Source organism: Manis javanica, chromosome 7 (genome assembly GCF_040802235.1).
Source record: "Manis javanica isolate MJ-LG chromosome 7, MJ_LKY, whole genome shotgun sequence".
NCBI classification, from domain to species: Eukaryota; Metazoa; Chordata; class Mammalia; order Pholidota; family Manidae; genus Manis; species Manis javanica.
In genome coordinates this window covers 87,623,824-87,644,551 of record NC_133162.1, presented here as the reverse complement: position 1 = coordinate 87,644,551, position 20,728 = coordinate 87,623,824, and the positions used below count along the sequence as shown (strand labels likewise).

At 38.1% G+C, this 20,728-nt stretch overlaps 1 protein-coding gene across 5 annotated transcripts in view; it reads right to left on the bottom strand.

The window, feature by feature from the left end:
• The window catches only part of TARBP1 (tRNA guanosine 2 -O-methyltransferase TARBP1), a 100,253-nt gene that overhangs the window by 17,834 nt on the left and 61,691 nt on the right, over positions 1–20,728 (bottom strand). For 4 of the 5 annotated variants that reach the window (XR_012133321.1, XM_037017066.2, XM_037017069.2 and 1 more), the window contains 5 exons: positions 19,368–19,558; positions 19,115–19,186; positions 17,655–17,775; positions 5,758–5,868; positions 3,357–3,506 (listed from right to left, as the gene is read on the bottom strand). Coding sequence is in view for 4 of the 5 variants with exons in the window: in XM_037017066.2 (XP_036872961.1) it covers positions 3,357–3,506; positions 5,758–5,868; positions 17,655–17,775; positions 19,115–19,186; positions 19,368–19,558 (645 nt within the window). In the remaining variant the exon portion in view is untranslated. The remainder of the gene's footprint in view (positions 1–3,356; positions 3,507–5,757; positions 5,869–17,654; positions 17,776–19,114; positions 19,187–19,367; positions 19,559–20,728) is intronic. The other variant, XM_037017068.1, reaches the window with a different exon arrangement.

The following is a 20,728-nucleotide window of genomic DNA, read 5'->3' as shown; positions in this document are numbered from 1 at the left end:
GTGGAAAGGACATGAAAAAACACCCACCTGTGGAACTGGATGCCTTTCAGGAAGTAGTGTGACAAGGCAAGTCCAGGAGAGGGATGAGAAGTCCCGGGTAAGGGTCCATAAGCAAGGAATTACACAGGAGCACTTTTAAAAGACAATGGGAACCATTTAGTAGAAAGAAGAGCGTATAGCAGAAAGACTGATAGCGAACAGCTCCGAAGAAGGCAGAGAGAAGACAAGTCAAAGGACAAGCAGAAGACTCAGGTCCTTTACGGTAAAAGGAGGAAGAAGTCTTAGAGGAACAGACATAGGAAGATCTGTGACTGCCATCAAGAAGACAGAGGTATTACTAGGTGATGACTTCTATTTTCTCAAAAAATAAATTAAGGTCATCTCCTTCCAATAAAGGAAGAAAAGGCTGTAGTGGATATTTGCCTTTTCTTTGGTATCTATCTTGAGTCCCCTTCCAAGTTAAGGGAATTCTCCCACATTGTAGGTCTTCTGGGAAGATGAAAGTACCTGGTACTTACTTACCCGGCCTCTTTGCAGCTAAAGAGAAGGCACCTGACCTGGATCCAGAGACACTGGCCTGAATTCTGGTCGAGACACCATAACCTAGAGAGGTAAGGCCCACAGAGAACCCACCTCCAAGCAGGAGGCAGAGGCAGCAGGTGTTGAGTTGGCTACAGCCGCAGCACAGCTGTGATAGCACCACATGCCCAATGGGGTGAACCATGTCCTGGGGGACCGGCTCTATGGCTGCCTGTGGCTGCAGCTCTGGAAGCCACCAAGCCTCCAGGCTCCTGCATATTTCACAGGCTGATCCTGCTGCTCTCCAGGCATTCTCTACGCTACCTAATTCCCTCCTCCTGTACTGCTTATTTAAGTCCCTTTTTGATTCAGTTGGCTAAAGTTGTTTCATTTGCTTCCAATAAAGAGTACATTGGGCATCTGCAGGAAAAGACTTAAAGAGACTAGACAAGCTCTGAAAGGTCTGTGAAAAGTAGAGACCGCGCTCAGTGAGAACTTGACAGAAGTGCTGGCATGAGTGGGGATACACAAGGGTCAGGAGGTCTTAGAGGTACAGTAGAGCCAGCCTGACTTTTGTCAGAATTTCCAAGGCACCTGAGAGCAGGCAGAACAAACTAGCTTAATAAAAAAACATGAGAAACAATTCAAGAAAAGTGGTAGAATAGTCTTAATTACCTGGACATGAAGAGGAGAAGGAAGAGTCAGAAAATAAACTATTGAATAAAGAATGTGGTTTTGAAATTAAACAGCCATTTGAATTAAAGCTGTCATTTCTTAGTGGTATGAAAAATTAATCTCTCTGAACCTCAGTTTCTTTGTAAGTACAGTTTGAAAAAAAAAAAGGAAAGAAAAACCCCAACCTATTTCTCAGAATTACTGTGAGGATGATATTGCCTCTGCTTAGTGTGACACCAGGTTTCAAGTGAGAAGATGGAGAATGAAGGGCCACAAAAAGGGAGCCAATTTTAGGGAAGACACCACCATGAGTTTAGTTTCATTCACATGATTTGAAGCAATTATGTGGGGGCACCTCGTAGGTGGCAGAGGGGGAGTGAGCCAGCAGAGATGGGGCTTAAAAAACAAAGGGAGTGTGGGAAGAGAGGCACAAGGGGCTAAATAATTACTCTTGGGATAACAAGTGTAAGGGTTGGGAGAAAGGAACAACATGGAAAAATAGTAAGCAGCTTAACAGAAGGGGGCTATGAAGTACACGCAGTATAAATCTAGTGCCCAAGTGAAAGGCCACTAGGGAGGCTGAGGAAGATGAAGAAACAAAAAGACAATGAAAAGGCTGTCTGCAGCTGCACATAAAATCCTCACTGCATGAATTCTGAAAATGTAGTGGACCACAGTGGTTGAAGAGGAACCCAAGAGGGAGGCCAAGATCACTCATCCTCAGAGCTTAACAGTAAAGAAGACAGTCCCATGTCTGGATGGTGGAAACAGTAAGAGGGAGAATTCAGAATCAAGTCCCAAAAGGAACAACAAGTAAGGACACAGGGACAGATGTGAAAAGGAGAACAATTTCTACCCTAACATAGAAAGGGAGACACAGAAAAAGAGATACTTTGAGGAAGGCATCCCTTCTTTCACACGAAGCAGAGGGCAAGGTTGCCTATTAAGGGAGGAAGGGTGAACTGAGCAGCCAAGAGGAAACAAGGTGAGTCTTTAGGACTGATGTTCAGATGCGGTTCAGTATTTGTCAAAAAATCTGCAACTGTCAACTCCATCACTAATCTTAGCACCAATTCCTGAAAAATGAGTTTCGAGCTATAAGAAATGTTGGTGATGCACCCCTATGTTTATCGCAGCACTATTAACAATAGCCAAGATATGGAAGCAACCTAAGTGTCCATCAGTAGATGAATGGATAAAGAAGATGCATACACACAATGAAATACTATTCAGCCATAAGAAAGAAACAAATCCTACCATTTGCAACAACATGGATGGAGCTGGAGGATATTATGCTCAGTGAAATAAGCCAGGCAGAGAAAGACAAATGCCAAATGATTTCCTTCATTTGTGGAGTATAACAATGAAGCAAAACTGAAGGAACAAAATGGCAGCAGACTCACAGACTCCAAGAAAGGACTAGTGGTTACGAAAGGGGAAAGGTGTGGGAGGGTGGGTGGGGAGGGAGGGAAAAGAGGATTGAGGGGTATTATGACTGGCACACATGGTGTAGGTGGTCACAGGGAAGACAGTGTAGCACAGAGAAGGCAAATAGTGAATCTGTGGCATCTTACTACACTGATGAACACTGACTGCAATGCGGCATGGGTGGGGACTTGATAATACGGGTAAATGTAGTAAACACATTGTTTTTTCATGTGAAACCTTCATAAGAGTGTATATTACCAACACCTTAATAAAAAAAAAAGCAATGTTGGGGAGGGGGATTCAGGAGGCAGATGAGTGGAGATGAAGAAAGGGCAGGAATGAATGGACACTTGCTTTTCTACTTTGGTTATGTTGGTCTACTAAAAAAGTCTTTAAGATGCGAGGAATGTATTTAATTCCTCATTATTCTTATTTCTAATATCAAACAAAGATACTGCTTGGGAAATAAGAATACAGAAGGCACCTATTTCCCTTCTCAATAATGAAAGCCTTTGCCATCTTCGTTTTGTTGGAATAGAAGAGCTCAAATGAAAACTAAGAAGTATTCAAGACAAACACCCAGGATTTCTGTCTCCTAAATTAGGATGTAAACGTATTAGGTACAGGGCAATTGATAGTAAAAAAAAACCCAACTATTAAAATGAAACAAATCTCCCAGCATAGCCAAAATCTTTACTTAGTTTAAAAAAATATGAAAAGTCTCCTTTACTTACATAAGAAAAACAATCCCAGAACTTTGGAAGAAACTGAGGGAATTTATGAAGAATCAATATAATAATCCATTCTATAAAATATTTTATGGATGCCTGATTATTGATGAAGCCAGCCTGGAAGATCTTGTCAACAATTCTATTCAAGAAATTCTGAGAAGAATAAAGTTCACAAATTAAACTGTTATGCTATGGTTATTAATTTTTTTAAATTTATTTTTATTGAGATATAAATGAAATATAATATCATGTAAGTTTAAGGTATAACATATTGATTTGATACATTTATATATTGCAATATGATTACCACCAGAGACTCCATCAAATCACATAATTATCATTTCTCCTTAGTAGTGGTAAGAGTTAAGATTTAGTCTCTTAGCAATTTTGAAAATAGCTATTAATTTTAATTTTTTTTAAATTGCCATTAAAAAATAACAGCTGAAAGTTTTACTCTAAGTAATTATTGAATCTTTAACTCTCCAAGCAACGACCCTAAAAACTGTTAATTGAAATATAACACTAAGGTACTTTTACTGAGTACTTTACATTTTACTTGGACATCAATTCTATGAGGCAGGTTATTAATCTGTATTTTTTTTTTATAGGGAAAGGAAAAGATTCAGAAAAGCTAAATAACTTCCTCAAAGCCACACACCTACTTAAGTGGCAGAATTCAGATTTAAATCAGCATCTGCCAAGATGCCATGGGCTTCAAACTCAGAACAATGATGAAAGAGGCCGAACTCAGCAGGAGGCCATGTGGAGCAGGGCTGGGGTACCTTGCTCCCTGTTTTTGGACTGGTCATCCTTCTGCCTGCACAGCCTCCCAGGTCTTCTGGGCAAGGCCCTGAGCTCCAAAATCATTCTCCTTTGCACCACTCATGTCTTTCAAACTTGTGCTTCTATATGGGCAACTGAACATATCCAAGTAGCAGGTAAAAAAAATATCTACTTACATAACATTAAAAAAAATTATCATGTACATCTCTTTACTTCAAAGTAGAAGAATCTACCTTTTAAAAATTCCTAATTTTCTGAAGTGCAGAAAAGCTCATTTTAAGCCTGTGAGGCAGTTCTTTAAGTTGAGCATGAACTTAGGTCAGTCCTGGTTTTGAATTCCATCTCCACCATTCGCTAGCGGTGTTATCCTACGGTAGGTCACCCATCTCTCTGAGCTCCGGGGCTCCTACGTGTAAAATGGGAATACTTATGGTCTGCCTTGAAAGACTATTATGAAGGTGAAATGAAACCTTAACATATAACAACTTAAAATTCTTAGCAGTGGCTGCTCCATGACAGACTCTAGTCTTCTTCTTCCTTACAGTCCCTGCCTGCTCCAACATCCCCCACCCTCCAACATTAGCCCTCTCTCTGGGCCTGTCCATTCCATGAAAAAAAAATGCTCTCAGTGACCTAGTACAACATTCCTAAGTATTTTTTTAAATTCGTTGTTATGTATAGTGAAGTGCAATATATACAGTAATAAAATAAAACATTAAAAGGCCCATGATGGAAATTAGCAGCAATATTCCCCAGAAAGAACTCTTCCATCTATTTTCTCTTACATTTAGCCAAACAGTTTATTCAGATATACCTATATACTTAGCTACTGAAATATTTAATTCACAGGAGAACGCTTCCTAAAATTGTATTTTAAAAGTCTGATGTTTTTAAAATTCTCTGAAACATATGAGAGGATGGGGAAGACTTTAGGAAACTCAAGTCTGAGGAAATTTTTCTGCATTCAAAAATGCTTTCAAAGTTTAAATTGTGTGATATAGACCATCACTTTCTCATAATCTATTATCTTAACAGGAATATTAAGCAAATAAACAGACAGTCCACATGCCTGTTCCCTGCCTCCTCAGGTAAGAGAAAAGGTAACTGGATAAAGAGACTGTTGTATGAGACAGAGATTGTGGACTTTGCTTAACTGGTTTGTATAGCCACACTATCCATGAAATTAAGGGCAAAAAAAAAATCAACCATGGGAAATGACAGTCCCATCCTAAATGATGCAAATCTACCTGGTTTCTAGAGTACATGGATAATCCAAAACAGTAACACTCCAAAATAACTTAGCTATGGAAAATTTGCAGTTAACATATTTATATTTTCTAACCAAATAGCAAAGGAGACTTTGAACAGTTAAAATATTATGTACATTAAAATAATGAAGGAAAAAAATTAAATAGGGCCATGTTAACCAGTTTCTACTTTATTTCCACAATACTTAATTGCCTTAGTATTTTTTTCTATTAAAAGAAACTTCTGAATAACTTCAAGAAGTATACATTTTAAGCAGATTATTTTCTCAGTTTTAAAACAGCACATGACAGTTTCTACTAGTTTGTTCATATGAAAATGTTATGCTTAAAATATAAATATAACAGTATCATACCTGATCAAATCTGGGGAAGAGGACCAGCAGAGTCTGCCATACTCGGTTTTTCACTCTGTGTTGCTGAGAGTTCACATAGTATCGAGTTCTAGACTTGGACACCAGTTCATCCTGGAGAGGGGTGGAGAACCAAAATTAAATTACTTACTGAACTTGCGATTTAACAGAATCAATGACAACTTCCAATTTGAAAGATTTACACTGAGCACAGGAGCCTATTATCCTCCAAAAGGCAGAAAGGGTAAGAAAGGCTTTCTGATAAGACTTTTTTTTAAAGTTTCCCTTCAAAACACTGACTTAAGTTGCTTTTAACTTAGCTGCTTTTAAAATTAGAAAAGGGGAAAAAAAATTAGAAAAGGAACCATAGAACTGTATTTGGTACAGAAAATATTTGAAAATATGCTTCTCTTTCTTTGCATCCAATTAAGGTGGATACCAAGAGGTCACTGGGGGTGGAGGGGCTGAGCTATATGACATGCTGCACCATACATCAATACAGACACTTTACATTTGAAGCTCTGCTGTCTCATGCAAGTTTGGAGTAATGGTATCTGCAATTTGCTTTAACCACCATGAAGACAGGAGTGGCACAGTAAATGGACTATGCAGTGCCATCACAAGACTCAAGAGCACGGCGCCACCAAGCCTTCCTACATCAGCAGAGCTCTCCCTTGCTTGTAACGGTCTGTGCTCTCTTAATTCAGTCAGCTGCCAGGGTGGCTTTCCTGCTGTGACTCTGTTGCTTTAGTGCTAAGTTAAGAAGGCAACTAAAGACTGTATTCACATTTTCAAGTGTTTTAAAGATGAAAAACTAAATCATTCATCATCTCCAAAACCATTTTCATCTAGTGTAAGCAGTCCTCATCTACTTGGTAAATTCTGTGATCTTTCTTCTCTCATAATCCCACTCCATACACTTGAATGTGTGTAACATTTTATGACAAGAGCTAAGTTAATATAGGTTTTGATGACTCCTGATACCTTCTTGTATCAGAGGAAGAAAGGTCTTTATATTCCTCCCAGAGATTTATCAAATCAGTTTTTTAGAAGTAGAGTTCTTGCTTTATTTGCACATTAGCTCACACTTCAATCTACTGCAAACTGGCTCTATGGCAACATGCTACTTGAAGCACTCAAATTCCCAGCAGCTTCTTTTCCACTGGCTTCTTACCTGCTTGACTATAGGGGGCACCACTGGTAAGTGTCTGCCAGTGGCCACCTGAGAGGTAGCTTGTGGTGGAAAAGAACAGGCTCTGAGTTTGAATTTGTGTTCTGAGATTAAAGTTTATAATCAATAACAAATTAATAAATATCTCTATGCCAAATGTTCTATAGGCAAGATTTTTCATTGAAAAAAATTAAGGCAACTAGCAACACTAGATATTTCTTCCCTACCTGCATCCAATTTTGGTTCTATCTACTTCTCTATCCTCACTTCTTTTCTTGATCTTTTTTTAGTTCTTTTTCCTCCCAAAATACTTAAAATATTAGTGCCTCCTAAATTCCGATACTTTACCGCTCTCTAGAGTCTTGTGCATATTCCTGGTTTCAACCAGGTATGGTGGCTTCTATTTATTTCCTAAATATCATATTCTTCACTACCAGTTGCTCGGTAATTTCACATGGATGCCCAAAAGCAACTCAGATTTAATACATCCAAAACTAAGTTATATTCTCAAATTTTCTCTTTCACCTGGCCAAAACTGGGACAATGTGAGCATTAATAATAACAACTACAGTGGATTACAACACATTAAATATGCTTAAGCTAAAAAATGAAAAGCAAAACACTCACTGATCACCTTTAGAAGAAAATAGAAGATACTACGAAGCCAATACTTTTTTGAAAAATAATAGGAAAAAAGCAAACACATATCTTGCCTTTCCTATAGGAAATATAGCTCAGGGTATTCAAATATTTTATACATTCACTGGATACAGAAGTATTGCAGCTAATAAATGAAAAAGGAATAACAGGGATGAAAGATGATGGCATGAGAAGTGAGACAGAGGCTTCCTCCTAAAACCACATATAATATGAAAATATAATACAACTAATCCTGAAAGAGCACCAGGAAAGAGGACTGCTCCAGACTTCATACACCTGGAGAAAAGAGCAGACCTCACAGAACAGGGTAATGTACCAAAGCTGTAGCTGGGTGGGACCCAAGCCCTTCCCCCACCCCAGCTCACCAGCTGGAGGAAGAGAATCAGAGCTGGGAGGGAGTGGAGGCCTGGGACTGCTGAATACCTATCTCTGGAGATCTGCTCTGGGAGCACAAACCTACATTTCATGGTGCTTTCATGATACTCTCATGATTGGGGGACTGGAAAGCTAAGACAGGAAGAATTCCTGAAGAGACTGAGATTCCAGCTGCTTGTGGAAAGCAGAGATCCATATCTGGCTGCTCTGGGACAAAAGAAAGGTGGGCAGTCTGAGAGACTTCCTAACAAGGAAGCCCTTAGCAAGATGGCTGCTAAAGGGGCAAGGATTGCACAGAGCTTACTGCTCAGGAGAAATGACAGGTAGTCAAAATTGTCCAGGTGCACTCTGCCTAGCAGGTTGGGAGCTTTCATGATTTCCAGGTGCTCCAGCTCCCTGGCTGACTACACAGCAACAAGGACCCCCTTGAGGTTAGGCAGCCTACTGCACCTTTCTCCCACTAGCCCCACCTGGCTCACAAATCAGAAAACCCTACCATGGCATTAAGGCAGCCAGAGGGAAGATCTGTCTACAGCAACTACAAACACAAAGCATAGAGGCTTATACCTGTGTGCTTGGTCCACTGGATCAGGCAGTGGAGACAGGCATACCAGCCAGGAAGCAGGAAACAGCTCTTTCCTCCAACCAGGCACCAATACCACTTCCCTGACCCCCAACATTGCTTCAGGGGCTGAGCAGTTCGAGAGAGTAGAGTTTCTGGACACTAGAGCGCACCATATACAAATATGAAATGCCAAAGGAACCTGGTTCAGAGTAAAATTAATATAACTCCTGAGAAAGATGACATGGACCTCATGACTCTTCCTGAAAGGGAGTTCAAAATAAAAATCATTAACATGCTCATGGAGGTACAGAAAGATATTCAAGAACTCAGGAATGAATTCCAGTTGGGGATCCAATAATTGAAGAGCACAATGGAGGGAATTAAAAGCATATTAGATATGGTGGAGGAGACTATAAATGAAATAGAAACTAGAGAAGGAGAATACAAAGAAGCTGAGGCACAGAGAAAAAAGGATCTCTAAGAATGAAAGAATATTGAGAGAACTGTGTGACCAATCCAAATGGAACAATATTCACACTATAGGGGTACCAGAAGAAGAAGAGAGACAGAAAGGGATAGAAAGTGTCTTTGAGGAAGTAATTGCTGAAAACTTCCCCAATCTGGGAAAGTCTCTCAGGCCACAGAGATACAAAGATCTCCCAACACAAGGGACCCAAGGAAGACAACACCAAGACATATAATAATTAAAATGGCAAAGATCAAGGACAAGGACAGACTATAAAAAGCAGTCAGAGAGAGAAATAAGTTCATACACAAAGGAAAGCCCGTCAGGCTAATATCCGACTTCTCAGCAGAAACCTTACAGGCCAGAAGAGAGTAGCATGATGTATTTAATGCAATGAAGCAGAATGGCCCAGAACCAAGATTACTTTATCCAGCAAGATTATCATTTAAATTTGAAGGAGGGATTAAAGAATTTCCAGATAAACAAAAGCTGAGAGAATTTACCTCCCACAAACCATCTCTACTTTAGAGGGACTGCTAAAGATGGAAGTGTTCCTAAGGTTTAATAGCTGTCACCAGAGGTAATAAAACCACAGCAAAGAAAGTAGAAAAGCTACTTAACTAAGCAAATGCAAAATTAAATTATCTATCCCCAAAGTCAATCAAGGGACAGACAAAGAGTACAGACTATGATACATAATATACAAAGAATGGAGGAGGAAGAAAAAGGAGGAGAAAAAGAAAAGAACCTTTAGATTATGTTTGTAATAGCATATTAAGTGAGTTAAGACTCTTAGATAGTAAGGAAGTTAACCTTGAACCTTTGGTAACCACGATTCTAAAGTCTGCAATGGCAATAAGTACATACCTATTGATAATCACCCTAAATGTAAATGGACTGAATACACCAATCAAAAGACATAGAGTCACTGAATGGATAAAAAAACAAGATCCATCAATATGCTGCCTACAAGAGACTCATTTTAAACCCATGACATTCAGACTAAAAGTGAAGGGATGGAAAAAGATATTTCATGCAACTAATAGGGAGAAAAAAGCAGGAGTTGCAGTACTTGTATCAGAAAAAAGACTTCAAAACAAAGAAAGTCACAAGAGACAAGAAGGACATTACATAATGATAAAGGGGTCAATCCAACAAGAAGATATAATCATTATAAATATATATGCTCCCAACACAGGAGCACCTACATATGTGAAACAAATACTAATAGAATTAAAAGGGGAAATAGAATGCAATACATTCATTCTAGGAGACTTCAACACTCCACTCACTCTGATGGACAGATCAACCAGACAGAAAATAAGGACACAGAGGTTCTGAACAACATATTAGAACAGATGGACCTAACAGACATCTACAGAAATCTACACCCAAAAGCAGCAGAACACACATTCTTCTCAATTGCACATGGAACATTTTTAAGAACAGATCATATACTAGGCCACAAAAAGAGCCTCAGTAAATTCAAAATGATTGAAATTCTACCAACCAGTTTCTCAGACTACAAAGTTATGAAACTAGAAATAAATTAAGCAAAGAAAATGAAAACCCCCACAAACACCTGGAGGCTTCACAACATGCTCCTAAATAACCAATGGATCAATGACAAAATAAAAACAGAGATCAACCAATATATGGAGACAAATGACAACAATAATTCAACACTGCAAAAACTGTGGGACGCAGCCAAGACCATGCTAAGAGGAAAGTATATTGCAACACAGGCCTAACTCAGGAAAGAAGAACAATCCCATATAGGCAGTCTAAACTCACAATTAATGAAAATAGAAAAAGAAGAACAAATGAGGCCCAAACTCAGTAGAAGGAGGGACATAATAAAGATTAGAGCAGAAATAAATAAAATTGAGAAGAAAAAAAAACAATGGAAAGAATCAATGAAAGCAAGAGCTGGTTCTTTGAGAAAATAAACAAAATAGATAAACCCCTAGCCAAACTTATCAAGAAAAAAAGAGAGCCTACACACATAAACAGAATCAGAAATGAGAAAGGAAAAATCACTATGGACACCACAGAAATACAAAGAATTATTAGAGAATACTATGAAAAATTATATGCTAACAAACTGGATAACCTAGAAGAAATGGACAACTTTCTAGAAAAATACAACCTTCCAAGGCTGACCAAGGAAGAAACAGAAAATCTGAACAGACCCATTACCAGCAACAAAATTGAACTGGTAATCAAAAACCTACCTAAGAACAAAATGCCTGGACCAGATGACTTCACTGCTAAATTTTATCAAACATTTAGTGAAGATCTAATATACCCATTCTCCTTAAAGTTTTCCAAAAAATAGGAGAGGAGGGAATACTTCCAAACTCATTCTATGACGCCAGCATCACTCTAATACCAAAACTAGGAAAAGACACCACAAAAAAAGAAAATTACAGAGCAATATCCCTGATGAACATATATGCAAAAATACTCAACAAAATATTAGCAAACCAAATTCAAAAATACATCAAAAAGATCATCCATCATGATCAAGTAGGATTTATTCCAGAGATGCAAGGATGGTACATTTGAAAATCCATCAACATCATCCACCACATCAACAAAAAGAAGGACAAAAACTACATGATCATCTCCATAGATGCTGAAAAAGCATTTGACAAAATTCAACATCCACTCATGATAAAAACTCTCAACAAAATGGGTATAGAGGGCAAGCACCTCAACATAATAAAGGCCATATATGACAAACCCACAGCCAACATTATACTTAACAGCGAGAAGCTGAAAGCTTTACCTTTAAGATTGGGAACAAGACAAAGATGCCCACTTTCCTCACATCTATTCAACATAGTACTGGAGGTCCTATCCACGGCAATTAGACAACACAAAGAAATGAAAGGCATCCAGATTGGCAAGGAAGAAGTTAAACTGTCCCTGTTTGCAGATGACATGATATTGTACATAAAAAACTCTAAAGAATCCACTCCCAAACTACTAGAACTAATATCTGAATACAGCAAAGTTGCAGGATACAAAATTAATACACAGAAATCTGTAGCAGTCCTATACACTAACAATGAACTAGCAGAGAGAGAAATCAGGAAAATAATTTCATTCACAGTTACATCAAAAAGAATAAAATACCTAGGAATAAACCTAACAAAGGAAGTGAAAGACCTATATACTCTGAGAACTACAAGACACTCATGAGAGAAATTTAAAAAGATACCAATAAATGGAAACACATCTGTGCTCATGGATAGGAAGAATTAATATTGTCAAAATGGCCATCCTGCCTAAAGCAATCTATAGATTCAATGCAATTCCTATCAAAATACCAACAGTATTCTTCAACAAACTAGAGAAACTAGTTCTAAAATTCTTATGGAACCACAAAAGACCCCGAATACCCAAAGTAATCCTGAGAAGGAAGCATTAAGAAGGAGGAATTATGCTCCCCAACTTCAAGCTCTACTACAAAGCCAAAGTAATCAAAACAATTTGGTACTGGCAAGAACAGACCTATAGACCAATGGAAGAGACTAGAGAGCCCTGATATAAACCCTGCCATATATGGTGAATTAATATATGATAAAGGAGCCATGGACATACAATGGGGGAAATGACAGCCTCTTCAACAGCTGGTGTTGGCAAAACTGGACAGCTTCATGCAAGAGAATGAAACTGGATTATTGTTTAACCTCATACACAAAAGTAAAACTCGAAATGGATTAAAGACTTGAATGTAAGTCATGAAACCATAAAACTCTTAGAAGACAACATAGGCAAACATCTCCTGAATATAAGCGTGAGCAACTTCTTCCTGAACGCATCTCCTCGAGCAAGGGAAACAGAAGCAAAAATGTGCACATGGGACTACATTAAACTAAAAAGTTTCTGTATGGCAAAGACACCATCAACAGAACAAAAAGCCATCCTACAGTATGGGAGAATATATTTGTAAATGACATATCTGACAAGGGGTTAACATCCAAAATACATAATGAATTCACACACCTCAACACCCAAAAAGCAAATAACCTGATTAAAAAATGGGTGAAGGATATGAAGACACAATTCTCCAAAAAAGAAATTCAGATGTCTAACAGGCACATGAAAAGATGCTCCACATCACTAATCATCAGGGAAATGCAAATTAAAACCACAAAGAGATATCACCTCATACCAGTAGGGATGGTCAGCATCGAAAAGACTAAGAACAACAAATGCTGGCAAGGATGCAGAGAAAGGGGAACCCTCCTACACTGCTGGTGGGAATGTAAGCTAGTTCAAACTAGTTCAACCATTGTGGAAAGCAATATGAAGGTTCCTCAAAAAACTAAACAGAAATACCCGTTGTCCCGGGAATCCCACTCTTTGGAATTTACCCAAGAATACAACTTCTCAGATTCAAAAAGACAGATGCACCCCTATGTTTATTGCAGCACTTTTTACAATAGCCAAGATATGGAAGCAACCTAAGTGTCCATCAGTAGATGAATGGATAAAGAAGAAGTGGTACATATACACAAGGGAATACTATTCAGCCATAAGAAAGAAACAAATCCTACCATTTGCAACAACATGGATGGAGCTGGAGAATGTTATGCTCAGTGAAATAAGCCAGGCGGAGAAAGACAAGCACCAAATGATTTCCCTCATTTGTGGAGTGTAACAATGAAGCAAAACTGAAGGAACAAAATGGCAGCAGACTCAGAGACTCCAAGAATGAACTAGTTGTTACCAAAGGGGAGGGGTGTGGGAGGGCGGGTGGGAAGGGAGGGAGAAGGAGATTGAGGGGTATTATGTTTAGTACACATGGTGTGGGGGATCACAGGGAGAACAGTGTAGCACAGAGAAGGCACATAGTGGATCTGTGGCATCTTGCTGCACTGATGGACAGTGACTGCATTGGGATATGGGTGGGGACTTGATAATATGGGTAAATGTAGTAACCACATTGGTTTTTTCATGTGAAACCTTCATAAGAGTATATATCAATCATACCTTAATAAAAAATTTTTAAAAAAAGAAATAACAGGATTAGAGTATCACCATTTTGCAACCCCTAGAAAATTAATGGAGCTAGGCAATTCATTAATGACTAACACCACAAGAGGAGACAGTCAGGTACTATCTGCTTCCTGATGGGTGTACATCCTGTTTCCCCCCAAAAAACCAAACCTAAATATGATCATGGCTCTAGATCTAAATACTATCTTATAGAAAATAGGAGGTCAGAGAAACATATTAAAAGACACCATGGAAACTCAAAAAGTAAAATCCAGACTAAGGAAGTCTCTAAAGGAGAAATACAATCTGCTTTCTTCAAAACATACTTTCAAGTTTAAAAAAAAAAGAGAGGAACCTGTAGATTAGAGATGTTGGAGACATCTCAAGTCTTTGGTGTGTGGACCTTATTTGAGTCATATTTCAAATGAAAAAACTATGTAAGAAATGTAAAACAATGAGTTATATTTAAGCATTGGCTATTTGATAACATTAAGTAATTCAGGTGTGAAAATGGTATTGTAGTTACGCTAAAAGTTTCTGAGATACACACTGAAACATTTACGAACAAAAATGACATCTGGGATTTGCTTCAAAATAATGTGTGTTAGTAATGGAATACTATTCAGCCATAAGAAAGAAACAAATCCTACCATTTGCAACAGTATGGATGGAGCTAGAAGGTATTATGCTCAGTGAAGTAAGTCAAATACCAAATGATTTCCCTCATTTGTGCAGATAAAGACAAATACCAAATGATTTCCCTCATTTGTGGAGTATAACAACGAAACAAAACTGAAGGAACTCCAGACTCACAGACTCCAAGAAGGGACTAGTGGTTACCAAAGGCGAGGGGTGGGGGAGGGTGGGTGGGGAGGAAGGAGAAGGGGATTGTGTGGTATCATGATTAGTGCACATGGTATGTGTGGGGTCATGGAGAAGACAGTGTAGCACAGAGAAGACAAATAATGAATCTGTGGCATCTTATTACACTGATGAAGTGACTGCACGGGGGTATGGGAGGGGTCTCGATAATAAGGTGAATGTAGTAACCACATTGTTTTTCTTGTGAAACCTTCATAAGAGTGTATAGCAATGATAGCTTAATAAAAAAATATATATATTTAAAAAAATAATGTGTGTTGGGGCAAATCAACGTCAGGGAGAAACTAAACAAGACTGTCCAACGTTGATAATGGTTAGGCTGGACCATGAATTGGTAACTTGGAAAGCATTTACAAAATGTTCGAAAGCTTTCAATAAAAAGCAAACAAAATACTACCCTCATGGACCTCGATAAAGTCTAAAACTTGGAAGAGTTTTTGAAAAGAATCAAAGGCCGCTTGCCCAGGCAGCTGCTCACCCACCAGGGGACAGGCTACACTGAGGGCTAAGCCAGGCTGGGGGCCCTGCACATTCTTAGTATCTCCACAAAGCAGAATTTCCACGGCTCCAGACAACCCTGTAACATCTCCTTGCAACTCGTGGCCTCTTCCCTTTGCTCCATCGTCAGTTTACTTATTCATTCACTCAAAACTGAGTATCTAACACAGGAGCCAGTGACACAGCAGTGAGTACCCTCTCTGTCGCTGCTGCACTTCAGTGGGAAAGAGCAATGTTACAGATATTTCATTCTCAGACCATTGCTACAATTTAACCCTTCACCTTGGTTTCCAAATCCCGACTGCATTCCTGACTCTTCAATCTAGAAATGAGCCTGCCTCCCAACTCAGAAAAATCATGTCTCTGTCAAGAACGCCTTCAGGCTGCTCTCCTTTATACAAACTCACTGCCACGCTCCTGTCTCTCAGCTCTGAGGCTGAGGGGTTACTTCTGACAATCGTTAACCTGCCCACTCTGCTCTGGATACAATCTTTTTCCACTTTCTCTAGGATTATTCTTCTATTTTTCTTTATCTGCAAATTCCCTTTTTCATTTGTTACTTGCCCTGCTCAAATTCTCCTGATCTTCAAAAACAAACTCTTGGTCTGAGCAACTTTCTAATATGTAACTTCTCTGTCTTTGCTTTTTCATCTCCTAAATAAAGATTATTGGACCTTAGAGCCCTATTCTAGGGTTTTTTAAAAAAACATGTAATTCATGAGCCATGAACATCACCATTTTAAAGCATTCAATTCAGTGGGTTTTGGTATATGAAGAGTTGTGCAATCACCACTAATTCAACATTTTCATACCCCAAAAAGAAATCCTATGCCTGTCAGCAATCACTTCCTGATCAGTCCTATTCCTAGCTCCTGGCAACGACTAACTATTCTTTGTCTCTATGGATTTGCCTCTCCTGGACATTTCATATAAATGGAATGTTACAACACATAGTCCTTTATGACCATTTCTTTCAGCTGGCTTAAGTTCTCAAGGTTCACCAACACTTGTTCTGGTCAGTTTGTTTTTAATAGTCATCCAAGTGAATGTGAAGGGGCTAGGCCAGGATTTTGCCTATGTGACTTCTGGTCTCTCCATTTTTGTCATTTTCTCCTCCCACTGGATCATTTCCTTCAGCTGACAGACAAGCTCTATCTCCCTTCTTTAAAAGCCCTTTAACCCATGTCTCCCTCCAGACACCACCCCATCTATTCCTTCTCTTTCAGAGCAAATCCTCAAGAAAGCCTACACTCACTGTTTCCATGTGCTCAACACCAGTTTCTCTCGGCCCCTCCCATTTAGGTTTTCATTCTCACCATACCCCTTGCAGAATCTAATGGCCCCCTACAGCCTCATTTCCTCCACCCCTCCAGAGAGCACCTTCCTCATCTGGCTTCCAGACCCCACCCTCTCCTGGAACTCTCCTCCCTTACTGACAAGTCTCCCAGAGTTCAGCCCCATCACCTATGAGAAAAGCCCTCTTTTCTAATGGCTATCTGCTCCTCCTTGTTCAGCCTACTTCTCTTCAGAGCACCGTTATATTTTATGCTACACATCAGTGCACATTATACTATAGATCTGTGTTCTGATGTGTATCCTGCACCTTTAAATTCTTCTCACCCTCCAGGAAATTTGTAAAACACTCCCTGACTCCAACAGTGCAAAGGAGGGAATTTTTACGTAAAACATACTTTCTAGGTTTTATATAACTAAAGCTGGCTGCTACCTTCAGAAAACAAATGCCCGATGAACAGCACTATTTCAGTGCAGATGACTTCAATGGTTCTTTGTCATCAGTTATAACCCGGTGTCCAAATCAGAGGTCAGAAAGCAGACCAAGCACCTATTCATCTTGGCTTCAAGGTCAGAAGTGAGCAGTATATTTGACTTTACCACTTTCTTCTCTCCAGATTTACTAACCCAGTGTTCAGAAAAAAATCAGTTCTTCACATTATGCCATTTTCTAAATTTTTACTTTTTTATTGTATTTCTTATATAAAAGAATGTATGGATGTATCATTCTAAACATAACTGTTTACACAGAGTGAAGTTTAGATGGTATAGGGAAAATATTACTGTTCGCGAAACCAAACTTTTGAGTTGGGCAATCACTAACCAAGATTCAACTAAAAATATGGAACACAGACCTCATGTTTTTTCCTGATAAAAAATATTTGCAAATACATATTGTGTCAATAGAGCAAATGTTGGATTTTGACCTACTAACTATACAAAAACAAAGATACTTTTAAAGTAAAATAAGGCATATTTACTTTCTCTAATAGCTTGATTGCAAGATCTTCCATAAACAACTTATGAGACATATTTGAGCCATCTAATAAACACAGGAACTTGACAGCACAAATTCTTACATAATGGTCCTCTCTTTTGGTTCTAAAATACATAAAATGATAGACTACGTCAACACATTTTCAAAACAGAAAAACACACTCAACAGTAGTTTTAAAATATAAACACCTTCCATCATTTTCTGAAATTAAGTCACTGCATACTCAAACTAGCAGAAGATAACAAATGAATATACCAAAAGAAGAGCCTGTGCAGAAGTCTGGGTGACCACAAATACACCCAGACTTCTGGGAAAACAATGTATACACTACTGAGCCTGGGTCAGCAGTATCTTAACTATAGACAAAACAGGTAAGAGCTCATGAAACTATTCCTGGAAGACCATGGAAAACTCTTTGCTCAGGGGAAAGAGTGCGTAAAATGCCTCAATGGCTCATCTTCACTGTGTACCACAAAAGCACTCTTTCCAAGCAAAGGAGAGACCAGGAGCACCTTGTGCTCCAAGCTCCCAGCATCCTCAGTATCTAAGTGGGGAAAGATAAACAGAGAAAAATTGTTAAGTATTGCCAAAGCTCATTTTAACTGTTCTAATGTCAATAAATCTCACTTTAATTTAACAAAACTTCTGACTAGTAGAAATCTAGTATTTTGGAGCCATAGACATCAACTTTATTTGCTACACTAAACCAGCCAAAAAAACAAAAAACCAATTGAAACAAGTAACAATGAAAAATGTGTTTACTTAATGAAGAGTGGCAGATGATTTAAAACATAGCAATCACTCTCAGAGTAGTAACACTTGAGGAGAACTATACACAATTATCATTTGTTGTTCTAAACTCTAAAATCACAGTGAAGAATAATAACACTATTTTATTATCTTCTTCATAAACATCTATAAACACAAATTTTTCAAAATTATGTGAAAAAGATAAAACTAAAAAAAGCTATTTGACAATCTCCAAAAAAATTAATTCAGAGGTTAGATTAAAAGTCTTAACCCAGATATCAAAACTCTAGTGCCTGTCCCAAGAGTAATTTTATTTTTGTATGTAGCATGTTGACTTGTGAAATGGTTAATGCTAGCAGAAAAAAATAATTAAGATCTGTGTGCTGATGATCACCTCTCCACCTGAAAACAGAAGAGGGATATGGATTTTATGCTCTCCACAGTCATTTCCTTCTTTATGCTGGACTTTGCACTAAAAATGTTTTTTAAGTTTATCAAATTTTAGTAAATAGTGACAAATTTGAAGAAAACATATTAGCAAGGGAATATTTCTTTTGAAGAAATTACACTTTTGAAGTCTCATTATCTTAGATTATCACTAGTAAACTTAAATTTAACAAATATAGAATATTTCTCATATGATGTTAAATTTTAAATATTTCCATCAAGACATGGAAAGTCTCCCATACTTACTTTTCAATAACAACATTTGCTGCACAATCACGTCCAAGATTTTCTATGAAGGTCTGTACATCCTGAATGAGTCTTCCCATTAAAAAAAAAAAATTGACCAAGAACAACAGGTTTTAGATAGAAAAATTAAACCCCAAATTTAAAATTAATACATTATATTCTTCTAATTGAAAGCCTCAAAATAAAGATACAATTCTACCCAAATAGGTAGTTAAAATAAGTTATGACAGGTTGAAATAATGGCATCCTTTACCTTTGGTCACGCCTAAACACAGTTCCAAATATACAAGCCTCAAGGACAAGTTCGCTATAATTTTTAGCACTTGATAAAGATCCTTGGGACACATTTGAAGTGCAAACTATCCAAGATTTGCAGCAATAACTTATCAGTGTATTGAAGACTCCAGTTTTTATAGCAGACATTTCAATTATCTTGTACATAATCTGGAATAAAATACAACAGTCATTTTATCCCTTGACCAATTTAGTTTAAAAAAAATCAGTGTTGCTTTATTTGAATGGCTTCAATTATTTCTACATAACCATTGATAAGAGTGTAAAAAATTTGTAATTCTCCATTAGAATTTCACAAGATGATCAATAATCACAGAGTGCTAATTTTTCATTCCTAAAGAGTAAAAATAAATAAAATTTTACTAATGGTGATATTTACCCTAGAACTCTCCCAGAGACACAACTGCCCAAGGTAACAGAATGAGAGGGAGAAAAAACACGTCTCCTTTTACATTTTCAGTATTCTTTGTATTTTGCCAGTGGCTTCCCTTTCCCCAAGGCAGCAAAGACTACGGTCTCTAAATGTGTACTGTCTGGCAGGAAAGGCCTGCGTGAGGCAGTGCGGAAACAGCAGGGTAACAAAAGGACATTGTGTTTTCCTCTTTGGATTAGGAGGTATATGTAATTCCTAGGCAGGATGTCACTCCATCACGCCATGTTTCCCTTCTACATATGAATGGTTATAAACACAAACCCTCCAGAAACCAAAAAGACCTTTTCATGAAGTTATATTCAGAGAAATATTTGTCTATTCAGGAAAAGCAACAGCATAAATGCAATGACAAATGGTGCCTGTTTGCCTTCAGTATCCAGGACAAATCAAGGAATGGTTGTGGAGTGAAGTGGAGAGGATATATCTCATCTGGAAAGACTAGCTCCTACTCAGGGCCAGGACACTGCTGTCATGTAGGAATGACTGGCATTTCCTGGTCACCTGGTTTTCCAAGATTCCAACAGAGGGGAAATACAGATTTTCATGCAAGTTTCCAAATTCTTGAAAGCAACTAATTTTCATTTTAAACATTATATGAACCAAATAAAATACATTTGTGAGGCAGATGTGGTTCATGGGTTACCATTTTGCAGCTACTCTTTTACAACTAATAGATTTTCTTGTTCTTTACTCATGACATTGAAACAGGTTCAAAATAATTACCGACTGAATGAATAAATAACAACCAATCTAATATGTAGTTACAAATATAACTCTCCACTTAGAAAGAAAATAAAAGCTACCTCCTTTCATTTAAAGTAGTCAATTTAATAGAAACAGAAAGTAGAATGATGGATACCAAGGGATCAGGGGAGGGAGAAGCTAAG